Below are 16,501 nucleotides of genomic sequence, written 5' to 3'. Positions count from 1 at the left end.
TCTGTTCCTTCCCTGAATCCTGGAAAGGGCACCAAACCACTGCCTCTGGGGCCAGGGTGATGCCAGGCTAGCTGTCTCTGACTGCTACCGGTGTTCTGGTCAGTGGTCAGCCTCCAGGTGTCCCTGCTGGCTACCCTGATCCTTGCAGGGCTTCCAGCTTCTTGCCGTTCAGCACCTATTCTGGGTGGGGGTGGGAAGAGATAGTCACAATTAGATAAGTGTGTATACCTAGGACAGTAGGCACCTAAGAGTGCAGGGTTTACCTGTTTGGGGAGCAAGGAAGGGACAACAGACAAACAGGAAAGGTGTTCCTAGTGGAGCAACGAGCATGTGCAAAGGGATGAACCTGGTATGAAACCTGGTATGGTAAAGAACCTTGTCCGACTGGGTAACAGTGAAGCTGGAGGAGTCTTTAAAGCCTAGGGTTCTCAAACTCCAGGTAAAAGTCTGGCAGTGGGGAGCCACAGAATGTTTTAAAGCTGCAGAGTGACATGGTCATATTGTGGTTACAGAGGTCCCCCTGCTGTCATTAGGATGATCTCTTTGCGTTGGAGAAAGAGGCTGGCACTAGTTCTCTGGAGTAGTGTTCAGAGGGGAGTGAGAGCCCAAAGAGGGCAAAGTAGCTAGCACTCCTTCAGGGTGACAAATGCAAGGGCAGTGGGGTAGGTCCTTAGCTGAACGTGGGCCAGGCCTTGTGAACTCACCTTGAGAAAGTGCTTGTATTCGGCACTGCAAGGCTCCATTAGCTGACTTCACCCACATGGCTTGCCTGCCCCCCTCCCACAGACCAAGTGGATGAGGAGGGAGGAAGGGGCACTCTGTGGATGCCTGCTGTCAAAGACCAAGGCTACCTCAGAGGAGATGCCAGCCTGGGGGCAGCCAACAACTTGGCCACATGATGGCAGCAGAGAACCAACTGTTGACTGCTGCACATCCACCCCCAAAACAGGTGAACGGGGAGGACCCCTCAGGTTTCCTCCCAACCTCTATAAGTCTCTCCCAATGTCCTGAGGCAGAATAGGGGCCACAAGAACCCATGTCTCAGCGCCGGGCAGGGAATGTTTCATATCAGTTTTGCCCTGCATGACTATCTTTAGACATGTTGACTGTGGAACACAGGAATGGTGCCATAATTTCTGATGTGTGTTTATTCATTTCCGGGCCAATTCTGGTTAGCGAAGGGAGTGCCTTTTATGTTGCCTCAGGCACGGTATCCTCCCAGCACTGGGTGTGGCCGCCCCCGTGCTGTTTCCACCCTGTCACCAGATGCTCATTAAGCTCCAGCCTGGAGGGGTAGGGGAGTCCAGCATTAGGAATGGGAGATGGGGGGAGTCAGGTATCCAGAGTAAACTGTGCTGGGGTAGGTGTAGCACAGGGTCTGTGGGACCCACAAGATGGACTTGTCACCGCCTGGATCAGGTAGGCTTCCTGGAGGAGATGCCACCTAAGTTACAAGAGAAGGAAGGGAAAAGGGTGCTCCTGGAAGGAAGAACAAGGAGTATGGGCTGGATGGTGAGTAGAGGAGATACTTGTAGGGTCAGGCTGAATCCTGTTGGGCTGAGGGCTCCTCTCCCCACCCCCACCCGTTACCCTCCAAAGCTCTGGGACTCACAGTTCACAGGTCCCTCAGACCTCAGCCATGGGCCACCCTGTGATGCTTTCCCTCCCTCCAGGGTCCAGGCCCACCTGGCTGAAGGGGATGTCAGGCTAAGGATGTACCCCAGGGCCCCCCTCCAGTGTTGCGGGGAGCCAAGTTACCAAGGAGCAGATGCTGAGAGATGGCAAGAGCAGAACTGAGTTGACTCCCCTATCCCTGCCCTGCATATATCACAGCCTGGAGAGAGAACTCTGGGTAACCACCTAGCGAGAACTGCACCCTCATTTCAGAGACTGAGAGGCTGAGGCCCAGCATGGCTTACAGAGCAGGTTAGAGGTGCCCTGAGAGCCAAAGCCCATGTTTCCCTCATATCAGGGAGGGAAATGAAGGCCAACATTTTGTGTTTTATTGTCCCCATCCTACAGCTTCCACCTACTGAGGCAGCAGTGGACAGACCAGAGCTAGGGTTGGGCCTCCACATAAGTTGCTTCTCCTCTGACTCTAATGTCCAGCCAACAGGGCTGGCCCCATCTTATAAATCCCACCTGCCCTGGGCAGGCGCGATGCAATGCACCATGCTGACACCATCCTGTCGCTGTCAACCCAGGGCAGGCCCACAGAGGGATAGTCTCTGCCCACAGAGGCTAGTGCCACTCCTGAGGTCTCTCCACACCTTCCCTCTGGTTCTCCACACATTCCTGGCCTCTGTTTCCCACACGGTGGGTCCCCCAGGCCCTGCCTGGAACGAGTGTCTGAGGATGTTGCTGTATCCTGGCGCTAAGAGAAGAAATAGGCCAGGTGGTCCTCAAATGCGCTGGGGCAACACGCCCCCTCACTTCGCCCAGTCGGTCGTGGGGGGCAGGACGGGACAGCTCAGATCTACTTAACCTCTCTCCAGGCCACTCTACGCACACCCACCCACAGGCCACTGAGAAAAAGGGGACCAAGTGTAGGTGTAGGACCCAGGCTTCCGAGGGCCAGGAAAGTCGAACAGGCAGAAGGGCTGGGCTAGGCCAGGCATAGAGCAGGCCCCGCCCACGTCCCCGCCCCCACACCCTGGCCCCGTCCGCCCCGCCCCTGGCACTCAGACTTTGCTCCAAGCCCCGGCCTCTCTGCGTGTGTGTACGCCCGCGCCAGGTGCTCAGACCCGAGGGCAGGAGAAGGCGGCGGGCATCTCAGGAGTCCTGGTGGGGTCGGTGCCCCAGGGCTCCCAGGACCGGCGCTCGACGCTTGTCCAAACCCAGACTTCTCGTTGGCTCCCAGCCAGGCCCGGGCCTGCAGGAACCTCCGCGGGCCGCCATCTGGGCCTCGATGGAGCTCCACCCGCCGCCATTGCAGCCCTTCCTGTTACTACTGCTGCTACTGCTGCTGCTGCTTCTGCCGGCGGTGCCCGAGACGGGAGGGTCCTGGCAGTGCCCGCGCATCCCCTATGCTGCCTCCTGCGACTTTGACGTGGAGTACTTGGTGCCCAGCTTCTCGGCTGGCCGGCCGGTACAGGCTGTGGCAACCTACGAGGGCGGCAGGGAAGGGAGTGCCGTGTTCGTGGCCACACGTAATCGCCTGCATGTGCTTGGGCCTGATCTGCAGCCAGTTGAGAGCCTGGCCACCGGCCCTGCTGGGGCCCCTGGCTGCCAGACGTGTGCGGCCTGTGGCCCAGGCCCCCACGGCCCACCGGGAGACACAGATGCACAGGTTCTGGTGCTGGAGCCGGTGCTGCCTGCACTGATCAGTTGTGGCTCCAGCCTTCGGGGACGCTGCTTCCTGCATGAGCTAGAGCCCCGCGGGACAGCCCTGCACCTGGCGCCACCAGTCTGCCTTTTCTCGGCGCACCACAATCATCCGGAGGACTGTCCCGACTGTGTAGCCAGCCCGCTGGGCACCCTCATGACCGTGGTTGAGCAGGGTCATGCCTCCTACTTCTACGTGGCATCCTCACTGGACTCGGCGGTGGCCGCCAGCTTCAGCCCACGATCAGTGTCCATCCGGCGCCTCAAGGCCGACGCCTCAGGATTTGCACCAGGCTTTGCAGCACTGTCAGTGATGCCTGAGCACCTGGCTTCCTACCGCATCGAATACGTGTACAGTTTCCGTGCAGGAGCCTTCGTCTATTTCCTGACTGTGCAGCCAGCCAACGTGGTAGATGCTCCTGGCGCCTTACACACGCGCCTGGTACGGCTCAGCGCTGTCGAGACTGACCTGGGCGACTACCGCGAGCTGGTCCTCGACTGCCGTTTTGCACCTAAACGCCGGCGACGCGCGGCCCATGAGGGCGCACAGCCCTACCCGGTGTTGCAGGCAGCCCACGCTGCTCCAGTGGGCGGGCGACTGGCCACTGAGCTGAGCATCGCTGAGGGCCAGGAAGTGCTATTCGGGGTCTTCTCGGCTAGCAGAGACAGCGGCCCAGGTGTGGATCCCAACTCTGTCGTCTGTGCGTTTCCTGTAGACTTGCTGGACACTCTCATCGAGCAGGGTGTGGAGCGCTGTTGTGAGCCTCCTGTCCACCCTGGCCTCCGGCGAGGCCTCGACTTCTTCCAGTTGCCCAGTTTTTGCCCTGACCCGGTGAGCAGAAAGAAAGGGCCCTCACTTGTGAGCAGTGTGCACATGCTTCTCTTCCAGCACTGAGAGGATCTGGGACGGGGAGGGCAGGCAGGGAGAAGTTTTCTCTTCCACCCAGTTTCTTAGGGGGTGGTGTGAGGGAATCAGCCAAACAAAGGCCACACTGGAAGCTCATCTCCCAGCCAGGCTAGACCCTGTTGCTACACCATTTTGCTCTTTCACCCTCTCACTTACCGTGGCCCCTTGCTTTTTTAGGTAATTTCTCTTGTTATGTGAAAATTGGATTACATCATAACTGTCTCTCTACCAGGCACACTTCCAAACTCTGGGTACAACGATGGTTGTCCCTTCCTACCTGCCCACCACATATACCCTTAGGGACACACAAAAAAACAGCACCCTCCCCCCCACAGGCAGATACTCACAAATTCACCCAGACTCACATCTACTCACCAACACGTTTTCGCTTTCCCTGCGGGAATACTTGTTTTGCTCTGCTTTCTCAAGAGGGTGGGGCAGGAGTTGTCAGAGAATGCTCCCCTCCACCCCTGTTCCAGAGAGCCTTCCGGGCCTTGGAAGATGGGGGCTTGTCAGAGAGCCTGCATGCCTTGGGCTTTCTGGACCCACTCACCCCTGATTGTTCTCCATGGGGTGACTGGGGGAGGATTCAAGACATAGTGAGAAGGTGGCTTGGCTCTAGTAAATTCCAGGAGGCTCACCCCGGTCTTGTGCAAGCAACTAAACATCTGGGGATGAGTAAAGGCCTAGGAGGGGCTGATTGGATTTGGTTCACCATGTAGGAGTCCCAGACTTTCACCATAGATGGGGCCCTTCTCACCCCAGGCAGGAGGTCTCCCAGCCTATGTTGAACTAGGTGCTCCTTCCTGCAGACCCTACCCAGGTTCTCTTCAGCCATGGTGTCAGGGAGCTAGAGCAGAGAGTAAGAGGACATTCCTTAAAATGCTTCCCTGATGACAAACCCAAAACCGTATCCCTTGAAGCCATTGAAACAGTCCCACCCTACGTTACAAGAGATTACGCCAAGGAAATGGGGTGAACGAACAAACAAATGGCATTGGACAAGTGGCCTTTCACGGAGCTAACCCGCAGTCACTGCTCTCTGAGTCTTTGGCTGCCCTGGGGCTCTGGCCCTTCTGTGATATTCTTCACTGACTCCTTTCGCTCTGATTGATGCCCCAGAGGTGGGAGAGAATTTACACACAATGAGGGGTGGGGGGATCTTCTGCCTCCCTCCTTCAACTGACTCCCTCTGGGTTGAGGAGGCCCTAGGGGTTGAGATCCCTGGTCTGGGTCTGGGCAGCCCTGACTGCCCTCCTCTCCTTCTCTCTGGGGAGTCAGAACCTCTCCCTGACTTGGCTAGTGGTCAGGGGATCAGAAGACACCCAGCACGACTTGGCAGTGCAAGGCTCCAAAAGGACTAATCTCAAGCCCTGGAGCCCAGGGGCAAACAGGCAGCGGTGCAGCTCTGACCAGGGTAGGGCCTCTATTCCACCCCACAGCCCCACCTGTCCCTGAGTCATACTGAAAACACCTGGCTGGCTTCCTGCTAGGGCGAGGACTTTTACTCACCTCCAGTGAGGACAGAGTCCCAGTCCCCACCCACCCACCCTATAGACCCAGTGTGTGGAGTTTCAGAGCCCAGCTCTATGCTGAGGTCTTGTTCCCAAGACTTATAATCAGCACTGAGGTCTCAGGACTGAGTTAAGCATACTTAGTCTGATAGGGGCCTTCCATCAGCCTTGAGGAGTACCCTTAGGGTTGGCAAGGGAGGGTCCCAAGCTACTGGGCTACAGAGCCCTGCCTCCACCTTGCACCCAGCTCCAATACCCTGCATCCATACCCTCACTGCCTGGTTTCCTAGAAGCTTCCACAGCTCTGCACTGGGGCACTGAGTGTCCCCCAAACACCCACCTGCTAAGAGCAGGGGAGAAATTAGTGTCTCCTCTTACCCGGGCCTTCAGGCCTTGGTTTATCCCTCCCGTACCCTGAAGGAAGTACAGGTAGAAGCTGGAGGTACAGAAAGACCTTTGGCATCTGAGGGAGAAGGACGACGTTACCAACCCTGTGCTGGCCAGTTAACCTCAGAGTTCAGCCCCTTAAGCAGGTGGAGAGACTGAAGGCTGAAGAGGGGACAGGGTTTGTTGAAGTGCAGGGCAGGACCAGCAGGGGGCAGGAGAGGACTCTGGTCAGGAGCTCAGACTTCCGACCTGGTTCGTCTTCTGAGAGGCGATAAGGCCTTTGACATGTGAGCAAACCTCTCTGAGCCAGTTTCCTTATCTATAAAATGGGGGTGATGAGAGAACCCACTCTACAGCGTGGCTGTGAGGACAGAATGGGGTTGGCTCTGTAAAACTCAGTAACTCATTATGAGAATGGCCATGGCAGGGTAGGGCAAGGCGTAGGGGGAGCCAGCGTTCCAGCCTTGGCCTTCTTCCCTGGCCTTGCTACATCTGAGAGCCCCATGGAGGCAGTGGGGTAACTGGCAGGACTGGGGCCTTCTCCAGCCAGGCCAGGTGAGGGGTGGGAGTTTAGGCTGCTGTGGTCACTGACAGAAGCCCCAAGGGTCAGTTCATGGAGATGAGCCCTGACTCCTTCCCTGACCCTCCCCAGCCTGGCCTGGTGGCTCCCAGCCCCAAAACCAGCTGCCGCCACTTCCCTCTGCTGGTCAGCAGCAGCCTCTTACGGGTGGACCTATTCAACGGGCTGTTAGGACCAGCGCAGGTCACTGCATTGCACGTGACACGTCTCAACAATGTCACAGTGGCCCACATGGGCACAGCCGATGGGCGCATCCTGCAGGTAGGTCCCTCATCTCCACGGCCCCTTGTCCCGGCATCCCCGTTCCCATTTTGCTCACAGCCGACCTGTCCCAGGTGGAGCTGGCCAGGTCTCTCAACTACTTGCTGTACGTGTCCAACTTCTCACTGGGCAGCAATGGGCAGCCTGTGCATCGGGATGTCAGTCGCCTTGGGGACCACCTGCTCTTTGCCTCTGGGGACCAGGTAAGGTGGGCAGGGTAGGGCCCGGGGCCGGGCTGTTGGGAGCACAGCTTCTCCATCAGATCCAAGGAGGCATTGACACACAGGTCCCCCCACCCTGATCTACAGTAGGACCAGGGGGTCTAAGGGGCTTAGTCTCCCCCTTCAGCCACCCCTGAGCCACCTGTTTGTCCAAGGTCTTCCAGGTACCTATCCAGGGCCCTGGCTGCCGCCACTTCCTTACCTGTGGGCGTTGCCTGCGGGCACAGCGTTTCATGGGCTGTGGATGGTGTGGGGGCATGTGTGGCCGGCAGAAGGATTGTCCTGGCTCCTGGCAACAGGACCATTGCCCACCCGAGCTTACTAAGGTATGGCTTACCTGGCAGGGCACAGGTAAGTGTGGGACAAACCGGGCCTGGGGTGGAGGTCAGCAGGTCTTAACCATGATCTTCCTCAGGCCTGGGATGTCTTCAGTGTTTACAAGGAGAACATTCTTTTTTTTTAATTTTTAATAAATTTATTTATTTATTTATTTATTTTGGCTGCGTTGGCTTGGGTCTTCGTTGCTGCGCACGGGCTTTCTCTTGTTGCGGTGAGCGGGGGCTACTCTTCATTTCGGTGCATGTGCTTCTCATTGCGGTAGTTTCTCTTGTCACGGAGCATGGGCTCTAGGCACGCAGGCTTCAGTAGTTGTGGCTCACGGGCTCTAGAGTGCAGGCTCAGGAGTTGTGGCACATGGGCTTAGTTGCTCCGCGGCGTGTGGGATCTTCCCGGACCAGGGATTGAACCCGTGTCTCCTGAATTGGCAGACGGATTCTTAACCACTGTGCCACCAGGGAAGTCCCAAGGAGGGTATTCTTGGCAGAGGGGATGGCACATGCAAAGACTTAGAGGCAGAAAAGTATTGAGTGAGGACAAGCAAGTGACCTAGAGTGACTGGAGTGTGGGGCAGGCAAGGAGTGTGGCCCCTAAGAAAACTTAGGGGAAAGCAGACAGGGCTGAGAGTCCTGACCCATAAAGGGACTCAGGCTATCTTCTCCTCCCCTCTCAGTTCAGCCCCCACAGTGGACCCCTAAGGGGCAGCACAAGACTGACCCTGTGTGGCTCCAACTTCTACCTACATCCTCCTGGTCTGGTGCCTGAGGGCACCCATCAGGTCACTGTGGGTCAAAGTCCCTGCCGACTGCTGCTCAAAGGCAACTCAAACCTCAGGTACGACTTGGTCCCTGCCTTTCTATCCCTGATGGGGATAACCAAGCAGCCCCTTCCCTGTGAGACCCTGTCCTCTGCTTGTATGGGGCAAGGAGGTATGAGGCAAGCTGTAGTAGCTCTGGTTGCTTTCTGTCTGGGGGGACATCTCTGTCCCTTCTTGAGCCTACATATGCCCTACCTGTCTGTTGAGTCATGGCAAAGCTAGTCCCTTCCCCGTCAGATCCTGCCGACTCTGGATGAAGCCATGGCTAGAGAGATGCTATCTTCAAGCTCAGATGAGACCTGTGATTTGTGGTGGGCATGCAACCAGGCCTGTGTGACCCCTGGCTGACCTGAGTTCCCCTGATGTCCCAGCCAAGTACCCCGGAAGGACTTTGTAGAGGAGCTTGAGTGTGAACTGGAGCCCTTGGGCACGCAGGAAGCCGGGCCTGCCAACGTCAGCCTCACTGTGACCAACATGCCACTGGGCAAGCACTTCCGGGTAGATGGCACCTCCATGCTGCGAGGCTTCTCTTTCATGGTGAGGCCACTTTTCCTTGTTTGTGCCCTTGGCCAACTGGGCAGTTCGGGCAGGGAAGAGTTTAGAGTGGAGTGCCTCCTGCTCCAAGCTAAGCCACCTCCATGCCCTCTTAGGAACCCGTGCTGACAGCAGTACAACCCCTCTTTGGTCCACGGGCAGGGGGTACCTGCCTCACCCTTGAAGGCCAAGGCCTGTCTGTTGGCACCAGCCGGGCTGTGCTGGTCAATGGGACTGAGTGCCTACTGAAACGGTAAGTGCCAGTGGGAAAGGGGATGGGAGGCCACAGGGTCCCACGTAGGGGAGCCCTCACCAGGTGGGGCTTGAATCCCCGACAGGGCAGGGGGAGGAGGGCTCAGTCACTCAGTGTAGGGAACAGGTCCAGGAAGAAGTGTCTTCTGCTCCCTCCAGCCCAGAGGTGGTTTGGGATGGCAAGAGAGCCCATTACAGAGTCCACTGGCTGCAGCCAAGGCTGTGGGGGGAACCTGTTCCCTCCCTGACTTCTTGGAGGCCTTTCTGGGACCACCCTATCTTCAGACAGACCCATGGAGTATGGGCAAGTTGTGGAGATGACCAACAGAGGAATTGGGAGGGGTCAGCAGGCTCCTGGAGGAGTCGGGCCTAGCCATCACATGGAGGGTGCCCCTGAGCCTAATCCCCCTGTTCTGCAGGGTCAGCGAGGGGCAACTTCTATGTACCACACCCCCCGGGGCTGCTACCGCCCGCGTTCCCATTCGCCTGCAGGTGGGGGGCGCCGAAGTGCCTGGCTCCTGGAACTTCCACTATCAGGAAGACCCCATCATGCTGGGTATCAGCCCCAACTGTGGCTACACGTAAGTGCCACCTCCTTGCCCGCTCTGGTCTCCTAAGAATGAGGGATCCAGCCTCGGAGAGCACCCCAAGTCCACCACCCTGCTCTCCTCCACAGTGGTTCCCACGTCACCATCCATGGCCAGCATCTGACTTCAGTGAGGCACCTCGTGCTGTCATTCCATGATGGGCGCAGGGCAGTGGAGAACAGGGTGAGTGGGCACTGGTAGCTGCCGAGTGGGCACTGGCCAGGAGGGAGGAAGGCCACACCAGTCCCCTGAGTTCCAGCCCCAGCCCATGCTGGGCTGAGGGGTCTGGGGTGGCTGTCGGTGGGATACCGGGCTAACCACTCTCGCATGGACCCAGCAGTGTGAGGGGCAGCTCCCGGAGCAGCACTGGTGCCGCCTGCCCGAATACGTGGTCCGAGGACCACAGGGGTGGGTGACGGGGAACCTGAGTGCCCAGGGGGATGGAGCTGCTGGCTTCACACTGCCTGGCTTTCGCTTCCTGGCCCCACCCCACCCACCCAGCATGGACCTGGTCGCACTGAAGCCTGAGGAGCATGCCGTTAAGTTTGAGGTAAGTGGGGAGGATAGGGGGTGGAGACAGTGGAGCGTTAAGGCTGCAGCCTGCCCGGAAGAGATGGGGGCAATGGCCAGCCCTCATGACTGTCTCTGCAGTACATTGGGCTGGGCGCTGTGGCTGATTGTGTGGATGTGAACGTGACCGTGGGTGGTGAGAGCTGCCAGCATGAGCTGCGGGGGGATGTGATTGTCTGCCCCCTTCCCCCCGCCCTGCAACTTGGCAAGGATGGTGCTCCACTGCAGGTAGGCAGCTCAGCTGGCCCTCTATGGGAAACATGGGTTGAGGACCTACAGGCTGGGCCTGAACTGCCACCTTCCTCCAGGTCTGCGTGGATGGTGGGTGTCACATCCTGGGCAAGGTAGTGCGGCCAGGTCTGGAAGGGGTCCCACAGAGCACACTCCTCGGTGTCCTACTGGCCCTGCTCCTGCTTGTGGCTGTACTGGCCACCATACTGGTCTTCAGTTACCACCAGAGAAAACAGCTAGGTGAGCTCTCCACTCCCATCCTGACCCAACCCCACCCCCAAACTCTGACATCTCCAAGTCCCTATATCCTCTCTCTGCCCAGGCCTTAGGGGTCTGCCCACACCTCCTGGGTAGGGGTCAGCCTCTAGGAGCTTGGAGTGGCTGGCTACCAGGAGCCATTTTTCCACAGTCCTTTCTCCGAACCTGGATGACTTGGCATCCCTGGACCGGACCACTGGAGCCATGCCTCTGCCTCTGCTCCGCTCAAGCTCTGACTATAGAAATGGCCTTGGTGAGATGGTGGAGGTGCTAGAAGCTGGGACCATACTCTCTGGTCCACCAGCCCCTCATTCCCTCTCTTCCTCAGCAGCCCCTGCCATTGATAGCCGGGATTCCACCACTCAGGTCCACAGAACATCCTTCTCAGGCAACGGGGATGGGTCCCATGTCCCACTGCTGCGGAAAGAGTCCATCCAGCTTGGGGACCTGAACTCTGCACTCCTGGCCGAGGTCAAGGATGTACTGATTCCCCACGAGTGGGTAGTCACCCACACTGACCGAGTCATTGGCAAAGGTATGGGGGCCAGGCCAGATGGGGTTGGGGCTCAAGGGATAGTTGAGCAGGACTCTGAGCCTCCATTTGCTCATCTGTGAAATAGGAATTCTGTCTTCCGTGGGTTCTGGTGCAGATTACGTGGGTGTGGGAGGGCTGCAGGCTCTGCCATCATGAAGCTGCTGCTTGTCTTTAATGTCAGGTTGGCCAGTAGGGGCTCTGAGGTCTGGTTGCCAGTGGGAGGGTATGGTGTGAGCCCTGGGCACTGGGCCCCCTCTCACTGTCTCTCCCTCATCAGGTCACTTTGGAGTTGTTTACCATGGAGAATACACAGACGAGGCCCAGAATCAAATCCACTGTGCCATCAAGTCGCTGAGTCGTAAGTGGAGCAGAGGCTGGGAGGATACTCGTCCCTGCTGTGCTACCACTGCTCTGAGTGACCTTGAGCAGGAGACCTTTCTTCTCTGTTTCCCCATCTGACCCTTGTAAAGGGCCTCCCTGCCCTGGGCCTGACTCCAGCCTCTCTGCAGGCATCACGGAGGTGCAGGAGGTGGAGGCCTTCCTGCGTGAGGGGCTGCTCATGCGCAGTCTGCACCACCCAAATGTGATGGCTCTTATTGGTATCGTGCTGCCGCCTGAAGGGCTGCCCCGCGTGCTGCTGCCCTATATGCGCCACGGAGACCTGCTCCAATTCATCCGCTCACCCCAGCGGGTCAGTGCTCAGCTGGCCCTGGATTGGGGGGCTTGGGCAACAGCTGGGGATGGAGCTGCTCCGTCCTCGCCTACTGACCCACCTGTGCCCCCAGAGCCCCACAGTGAAGGACCTCATCAGCTTCGGCCTGCAGGTGGCCCGTGGCATGGCGTACCTGGCAGAGCAGAAGTTTGTGCACCGGGACCTGGCTGCTCGGAACTGCATGTGAGCAGCCAGAGTGAGGTTGGGGTGAAGCCAAGGGGCAGAGCACCAGGGCGTGCAGCTAAAGGTGCCTCAGGGAAGGCCCATGCTCCAGTCCTTGCTGTGCAGCCCTGGGCATGTCCTTCCCTCTCTGGGCTTCAGTTTTCCTGTCTGCCCAATGCAGGCTTGAGTCGGACACTGTGGCTCAGAAACCTTGTAAGGGTCTGAAACAGGTGGGTTCAGGGCCTGGTGGGGGCCCGTCCTGAGTGTGATTCTCCCCTCCCAGGCTGGATGAGTCATTCACAGTCAAGGTGGCTGACTTTGGTCTGGCCCGCGATGTCCTGGACAAGGAGTACTACAGTGTCCAACAGCGCCGCCATGCTCGCCTACCTGTCAAATGGATGGCGCTAGAGAGCCTGCAGACCTACAGATTCACCACCAAGTCCGACGTGGTTAGGCCCCACCTGCCCCAGAGTCCACACGGCCTCAGAGAACACTTGGCCTTGCCCATTGATCTCCGGATGGTGATGAGCCCAGGGAATCCCCACGCTGGGCAGCCCCACAGCCCATTCGTCCACCTCTGGGCAGGTGTCAGGGCAAGAGGAGGCTGTGAACTCATTGGCTTCTCACAGACAATCCAGGCCCTGCCCAGCCCCAGCTCTGGACGGCTCTGGTGGTGGGCGGGGACAGAGGGAAATGCTTGTGAAGTATTGAGGAATGGGCTCTGACTGGGGGCGTTTCCAGCTAGAGGGCTCTAGGAGGTAGAGGACCTGGGGGGGGCCCACCTGTCCTCCCCAGGGCGAGAGCTGAGTCCCTTCACCTGTCCCCTCCCACAGTGGTCGTTTGGTGTCCTCTTATGGGAACTGCTGACACGGGGTGCCCCACCGTACCCCCACATCGACCCTTTTGACCTCATGCACTTCCTGGCCCAGGGTCGGCGCCTGCCCCAGCCTGAGTATTGCCCTGATTCTCTGTGAGTATGTGGAAATGGCGATGGGGAGGGAGCTGGGCCCCAGAGACAAGGAGGGGAGGAGGGGGCCAGAGACAGAGTTCTTGCCTGGCTCTCTGACTGATTCTCTGGTTGACCTAGAAAGGGACTCTCTCTGGACCTCAGTTTCCTCATCTGTGGTTCCACCACCGTTCGAGGCTTGGTGCTGGAGGGATATCATGGTTGCCATGGTAACACCATTCCCAACTCAGAGTCTGGGTTGAGGCCAGTGATTTGATTTCCCAGCACTCTTCTCCCCTCACCACGCCAAGAGGGGCTGTTTTCCATTTATTCCACTTACTTAACCTCAAGGAAAGGTTCCATTAGCTCTCACACTAGCCCCCTCCACGTCTCCAGATCAGAATGTTTTCTTCATTGGATATAGTTTCAGATTCCCTGTTCCCAGAGGCATGGCAGCAGCTGTGTTTCATCAGTGCCTGTCGCGTGGTTCAGCTTCATAAGCAGCATGCATGCCTTAGCTGTGCTGAGGTCTTTGAGGTTAGAACAGGAAAAGCCAGGTCATAGGTAAAGGTGGTTGATGATTACTGTCTCACCCAGCTTGTGCTCCAGAAGGGTATGAGTCACCCTTCCTCACAGCCCTGCCTGCCTTGATTTTGCTTTTTATTATTTATTTCACTAATGAACCTGGTTCAAAGTAAGGGAAATTAACTTCACTGCCTATCTGCCTCCAGGTCAGGCTCCCTGAAACAGATTCTGAGATGGAGGTTTACATGCAGGGGGTTTATTGGTAGGTTAGGGGCGAGGGACGCAGGACTAGGTAGGGGGAGAAGTTGGGCTGTGATGCAGATGCAGCAGAGGCTGCAGTCCATCCCCTGGGGACCTCTGTAATTGGGATGGCCCTTCAGAGTTTTCTGAAATTGAGACCAAGGGGCCCAGGTCTTTGCTCCAGACTTCCATTAGTCACTGCTTACAGATGTCCCTGAGGAAGGAGTGTGAGCTTGGAGGAGGCATTTCTTTTCTGCCTAGGCCAGTTCCTAGAGGGGGCCTCAGCCAAGAGCCATCAGAAGTCACAGGGGGAATGAAGGGGGGAAACTGGGTGGCATACCATGGCATCCTCCATACCAGGGGAAGTCCCTTCTCTCTGGGCTTCAGTTTCCTCATCTGCGAAGTTGGAATGATAACAGTACCACCCTCAGAGGTCTGAGAATTATATGAGATTATTGTGTGTACATCACTTTTAGTATCATTTAAGGCAGGGATGACATTTCCAAGATAAAGGGTCATGTATTAGGACCCAACAGACAAACCTAGAGAAACTCTGCTTGGAATCCATGGTGCAATGAGCTGCCCCACACATCTCAGGGCTTTTAATCCCCATTTCACTGGACCTGGGCTTCCTTCCTGGAAGACGTGATGATAACCATGATAGCTTGTGAGCCGGGGCCTAAGCTAAGAACTTCACAGGAATCCTCTCACTTTATGCCCCAATAGCTCTGTGATCAGAGAAGACTCCAGAGGCACACACAGGTTAAGGAACTTGCTCAAGATCACATAACCCAGGTCACAGGACACAGGAGTCCAGCCTCTCAGCCCTGAGGCAATTTGACCTCTGCCAGGGTGGGAAGGCAGTCGAGAAGAGCTGCCCCTAATTGGCTGATGCAAGGCACCAGGCCCTGTCACCCGCTCTACATCCCATGTGGCCTGCCAGGGGGCTAACAGCAGGTGGATAACACAGAATCTCTGGGTAGGGGTGCACCGTGCCCCTCATGTTTTCCTCTACCCGCTAGGTACGCAGTAATGCAGCACTGCTGGGCTGCAGACCCTGCAGCACGACCCACCTTTGGAGCACTGGCAGGGGACGTGGAACGCTTGGTGGCCGCGTTGCGAGGGGACCACTACGTGCAGCTGCCTGTGGCCTACGTGAACGTGGGCCCTGGTGCCCCAGACAAGGCAGAAATGCCCTTGGAATAGTCACCATCCCCACCAGTGCACAGGAGTATAGGTGGCCCGGCCCCTCTCAGAGCCACCAAAGTCCACGTGACCTCAGCCCCAGGCAGGCATTGGGGGGTTGGACCTGCATAGCGGTGGGAGTTAACCCCAAGCTGCCTCTGGGCTGGCCTCTGCCCTGTCCCTGTCCCTGCCTCCTGACCTTCAGGGGCACAGGAGGGCTACAAGGCACATTGGTCTCTCACTCCCCAGTGGGGGCCAGTGATGGGATCCTTGATGCAGTGAGTATTTATGGAGTGTCTGCTGTGTAACTGGCTGCTGGGCACAGGGGACTCAGTGGTGACCACTGGCCCTTAGATCATTAAATGAACAAATAAATATTTAATTACAAATTGTGGTAAGTGCTATGGAAGAAAAAGACAGGCTGCTTTGAGGGAATGGAGGATAGCCTTAGATAGATGAATAGAGAGGTAAGGGAAACCACCCCAGGAGGTGACATTTTTGCTGAGACTTTGTCAGGTGGGAACTGTGCCAGAAGCGGTCGGGGGGGGGGGGTAGTTTTTGGCAGAGTGAACAGCACATGCAAATACCCTGAGGCTGGAAAGGGGTTGAGTCAGCAAGAAGGCTCCAGAGAACAGGAAGGGGAGGCCAGGCCCAAATCCAGGTTACAGGGTCCTGGGGGCTTTTGGATGGAACCGAGAGGGGTGGGTTGAATACCCAGATATGCAGCAGCCAGGTTGGCTTCTCCTATTGCCCAGTCTGCCTGTCCCATTCCCCAGGCCCTAACCTCACTCCAGGGCTCCCTGCTCTACCTGCGACCTTCCCCCAACTCCCCCCGACACCCCCCCGCCACTGATAAGTCATGGAGACTTGCTCCCCTTCCCCCCAATCCTGCCAGCATTGCTCTTGCAGCCTTGAAAGAGATGAGCCAGCAGCAAGGCCTCAGCTCCACACTTTCAAGGCACCAGCTTCAAGGTGCAGACTGCTTAGGCTATTTATACTCGTCAAGGCCACTGTACAATACCCACTAGAGGGGCAGGCTCCACCAGAGAAGGAGAACAGCTTCCTCCTTGTACTATCCCTCCCCCGTGCCCTCAATGCTGAGGGGGTCGCTGGCCTCTGCTGGTGTGGATGACTGGAGTATCAGGGTGACTGAGCCCGGGACATGCACTATGGCGGTTCCTCTCTCTCTCTCTTTTTTAAAAAAATATTTATTTATTTATTTGGTTGGTTGTGCCGGGTCTTAGTTGCAGCAGGCAGGCTCCTTAGTTGCGGCACGCAGGCTCTTTAGTTGTGGCATGCAAACTCTTAGTTGTGGCATGCACGTGGGATCTAGTTCCCTGACCAGGGATCGAACCCGGGCCTGCTGCATTGGGAGCATGGAGTCTTAACCACTGTGCTACCAGGGAAGTCCTGGTTC

The 16,501-nt window shown here is 57.4% G+C and overlaps 1 protein-coding gene across 3 annotated transcripts; it reads left to right on the top strand.

The window, feature by feature from the left end:
* Positions 1 to 2,777: 2,777 nt before the first annotated feature.
* Positions 2,778 to 15,446, top strand: MST1R (macrophage stimulating 1 receptor). 3 transcript variants are annotated; one of them, XM_060022526.1, is made up of 20 exons: positions 2,778 to 4,156; positions 6,785 to 6,973; positions 7,048 to 7,176; positions 7,350 to 7,520; positions 8,204 to 8,364; positions 8,719 to 8,884; positions 8,998 to 9,134; positions 9,553 to 9,714; positions 9,810 to 9,903; positions 10,061 to 10,270; positions 10,372 to 10,518; positions 10,599 to 10,761; positions 10,931 to 11,032; positions 11,108 to 11,314; positions 11,592 to 11,672; positions 11,824 to 12,005; positions 12,100 to 12,209; positions 12,472 to 12,637; positions 13,022 to 13,158; positions 14,922 to 15,446. In XM_060022526.1, the coding sequence occupies exons 1-20, from the start codon at positions 2,909 to 2,911 to the stop codon at positions 15,103 to 15,105; spliced, it is 4,146 nt and encodes a 1,381-aa protein (XP_059878509.1). In that variant the 5' UTR covers positions 2,778 to 2,908; the 3' UTR covers positions 15,106 to 15,446. The 3 variants fall into 3 exon arrangements, with proteins under 3 accessions (XP_059878509.1, XP_059878508.1, XP_069397258.1); XM_060022525.1 differs by having other exon boundaries at positions 10,058 to 10,270; XM_069541157.1 differs by having other exon boundaries at positions 10,058 to 10,270; positions 12,472 to 12,709.
* Positions 15,447 to 16,501: the final 1,055 nt, after the last annotated feature.

Source organism: Delphinus delphis, chromosome 10, assembly GCF_949987515.2.
Source record: "Delphinus delphis chromosome 10, mDelDel1.2, whole genome shotgun sequence".
NCBI lineage: Eukaryota > Metazoa > Chordata > Mammalia > Artiodactyla > Delphinidae > Delphinus > Delphinus delphis.
Note: the sequence above shows the minus strand (reverse complement) of the source record. Positions and strands in the feature narration are given on the sequence as shown.

Excerpts from the sequence above, each read along its gene's own strand:
- MST1R (XM_069541157.1), top strand. The coding sequence starts at position 2,909 with ATGGAGCTCCACCCGCCGCCATTGCAGCCCTTCCTGTTACTACTGCTG. Across the intron at positions 8,885-8,997 it reads TGCGAGGCTTCTCTTTCATG|GAACCCGTGCTGACAGCAGT; the intron begins GTGAGGCCACTT and ends ATGCCCTCTTAG. Across the intron at positions 9,715-9,809 it reads AGCCCCAACTGTGGCTACAC|TGGTTCCCACGTCACCATCC; the intron begins GTAAGTGCCACC and ends TCTCCTCCACAG.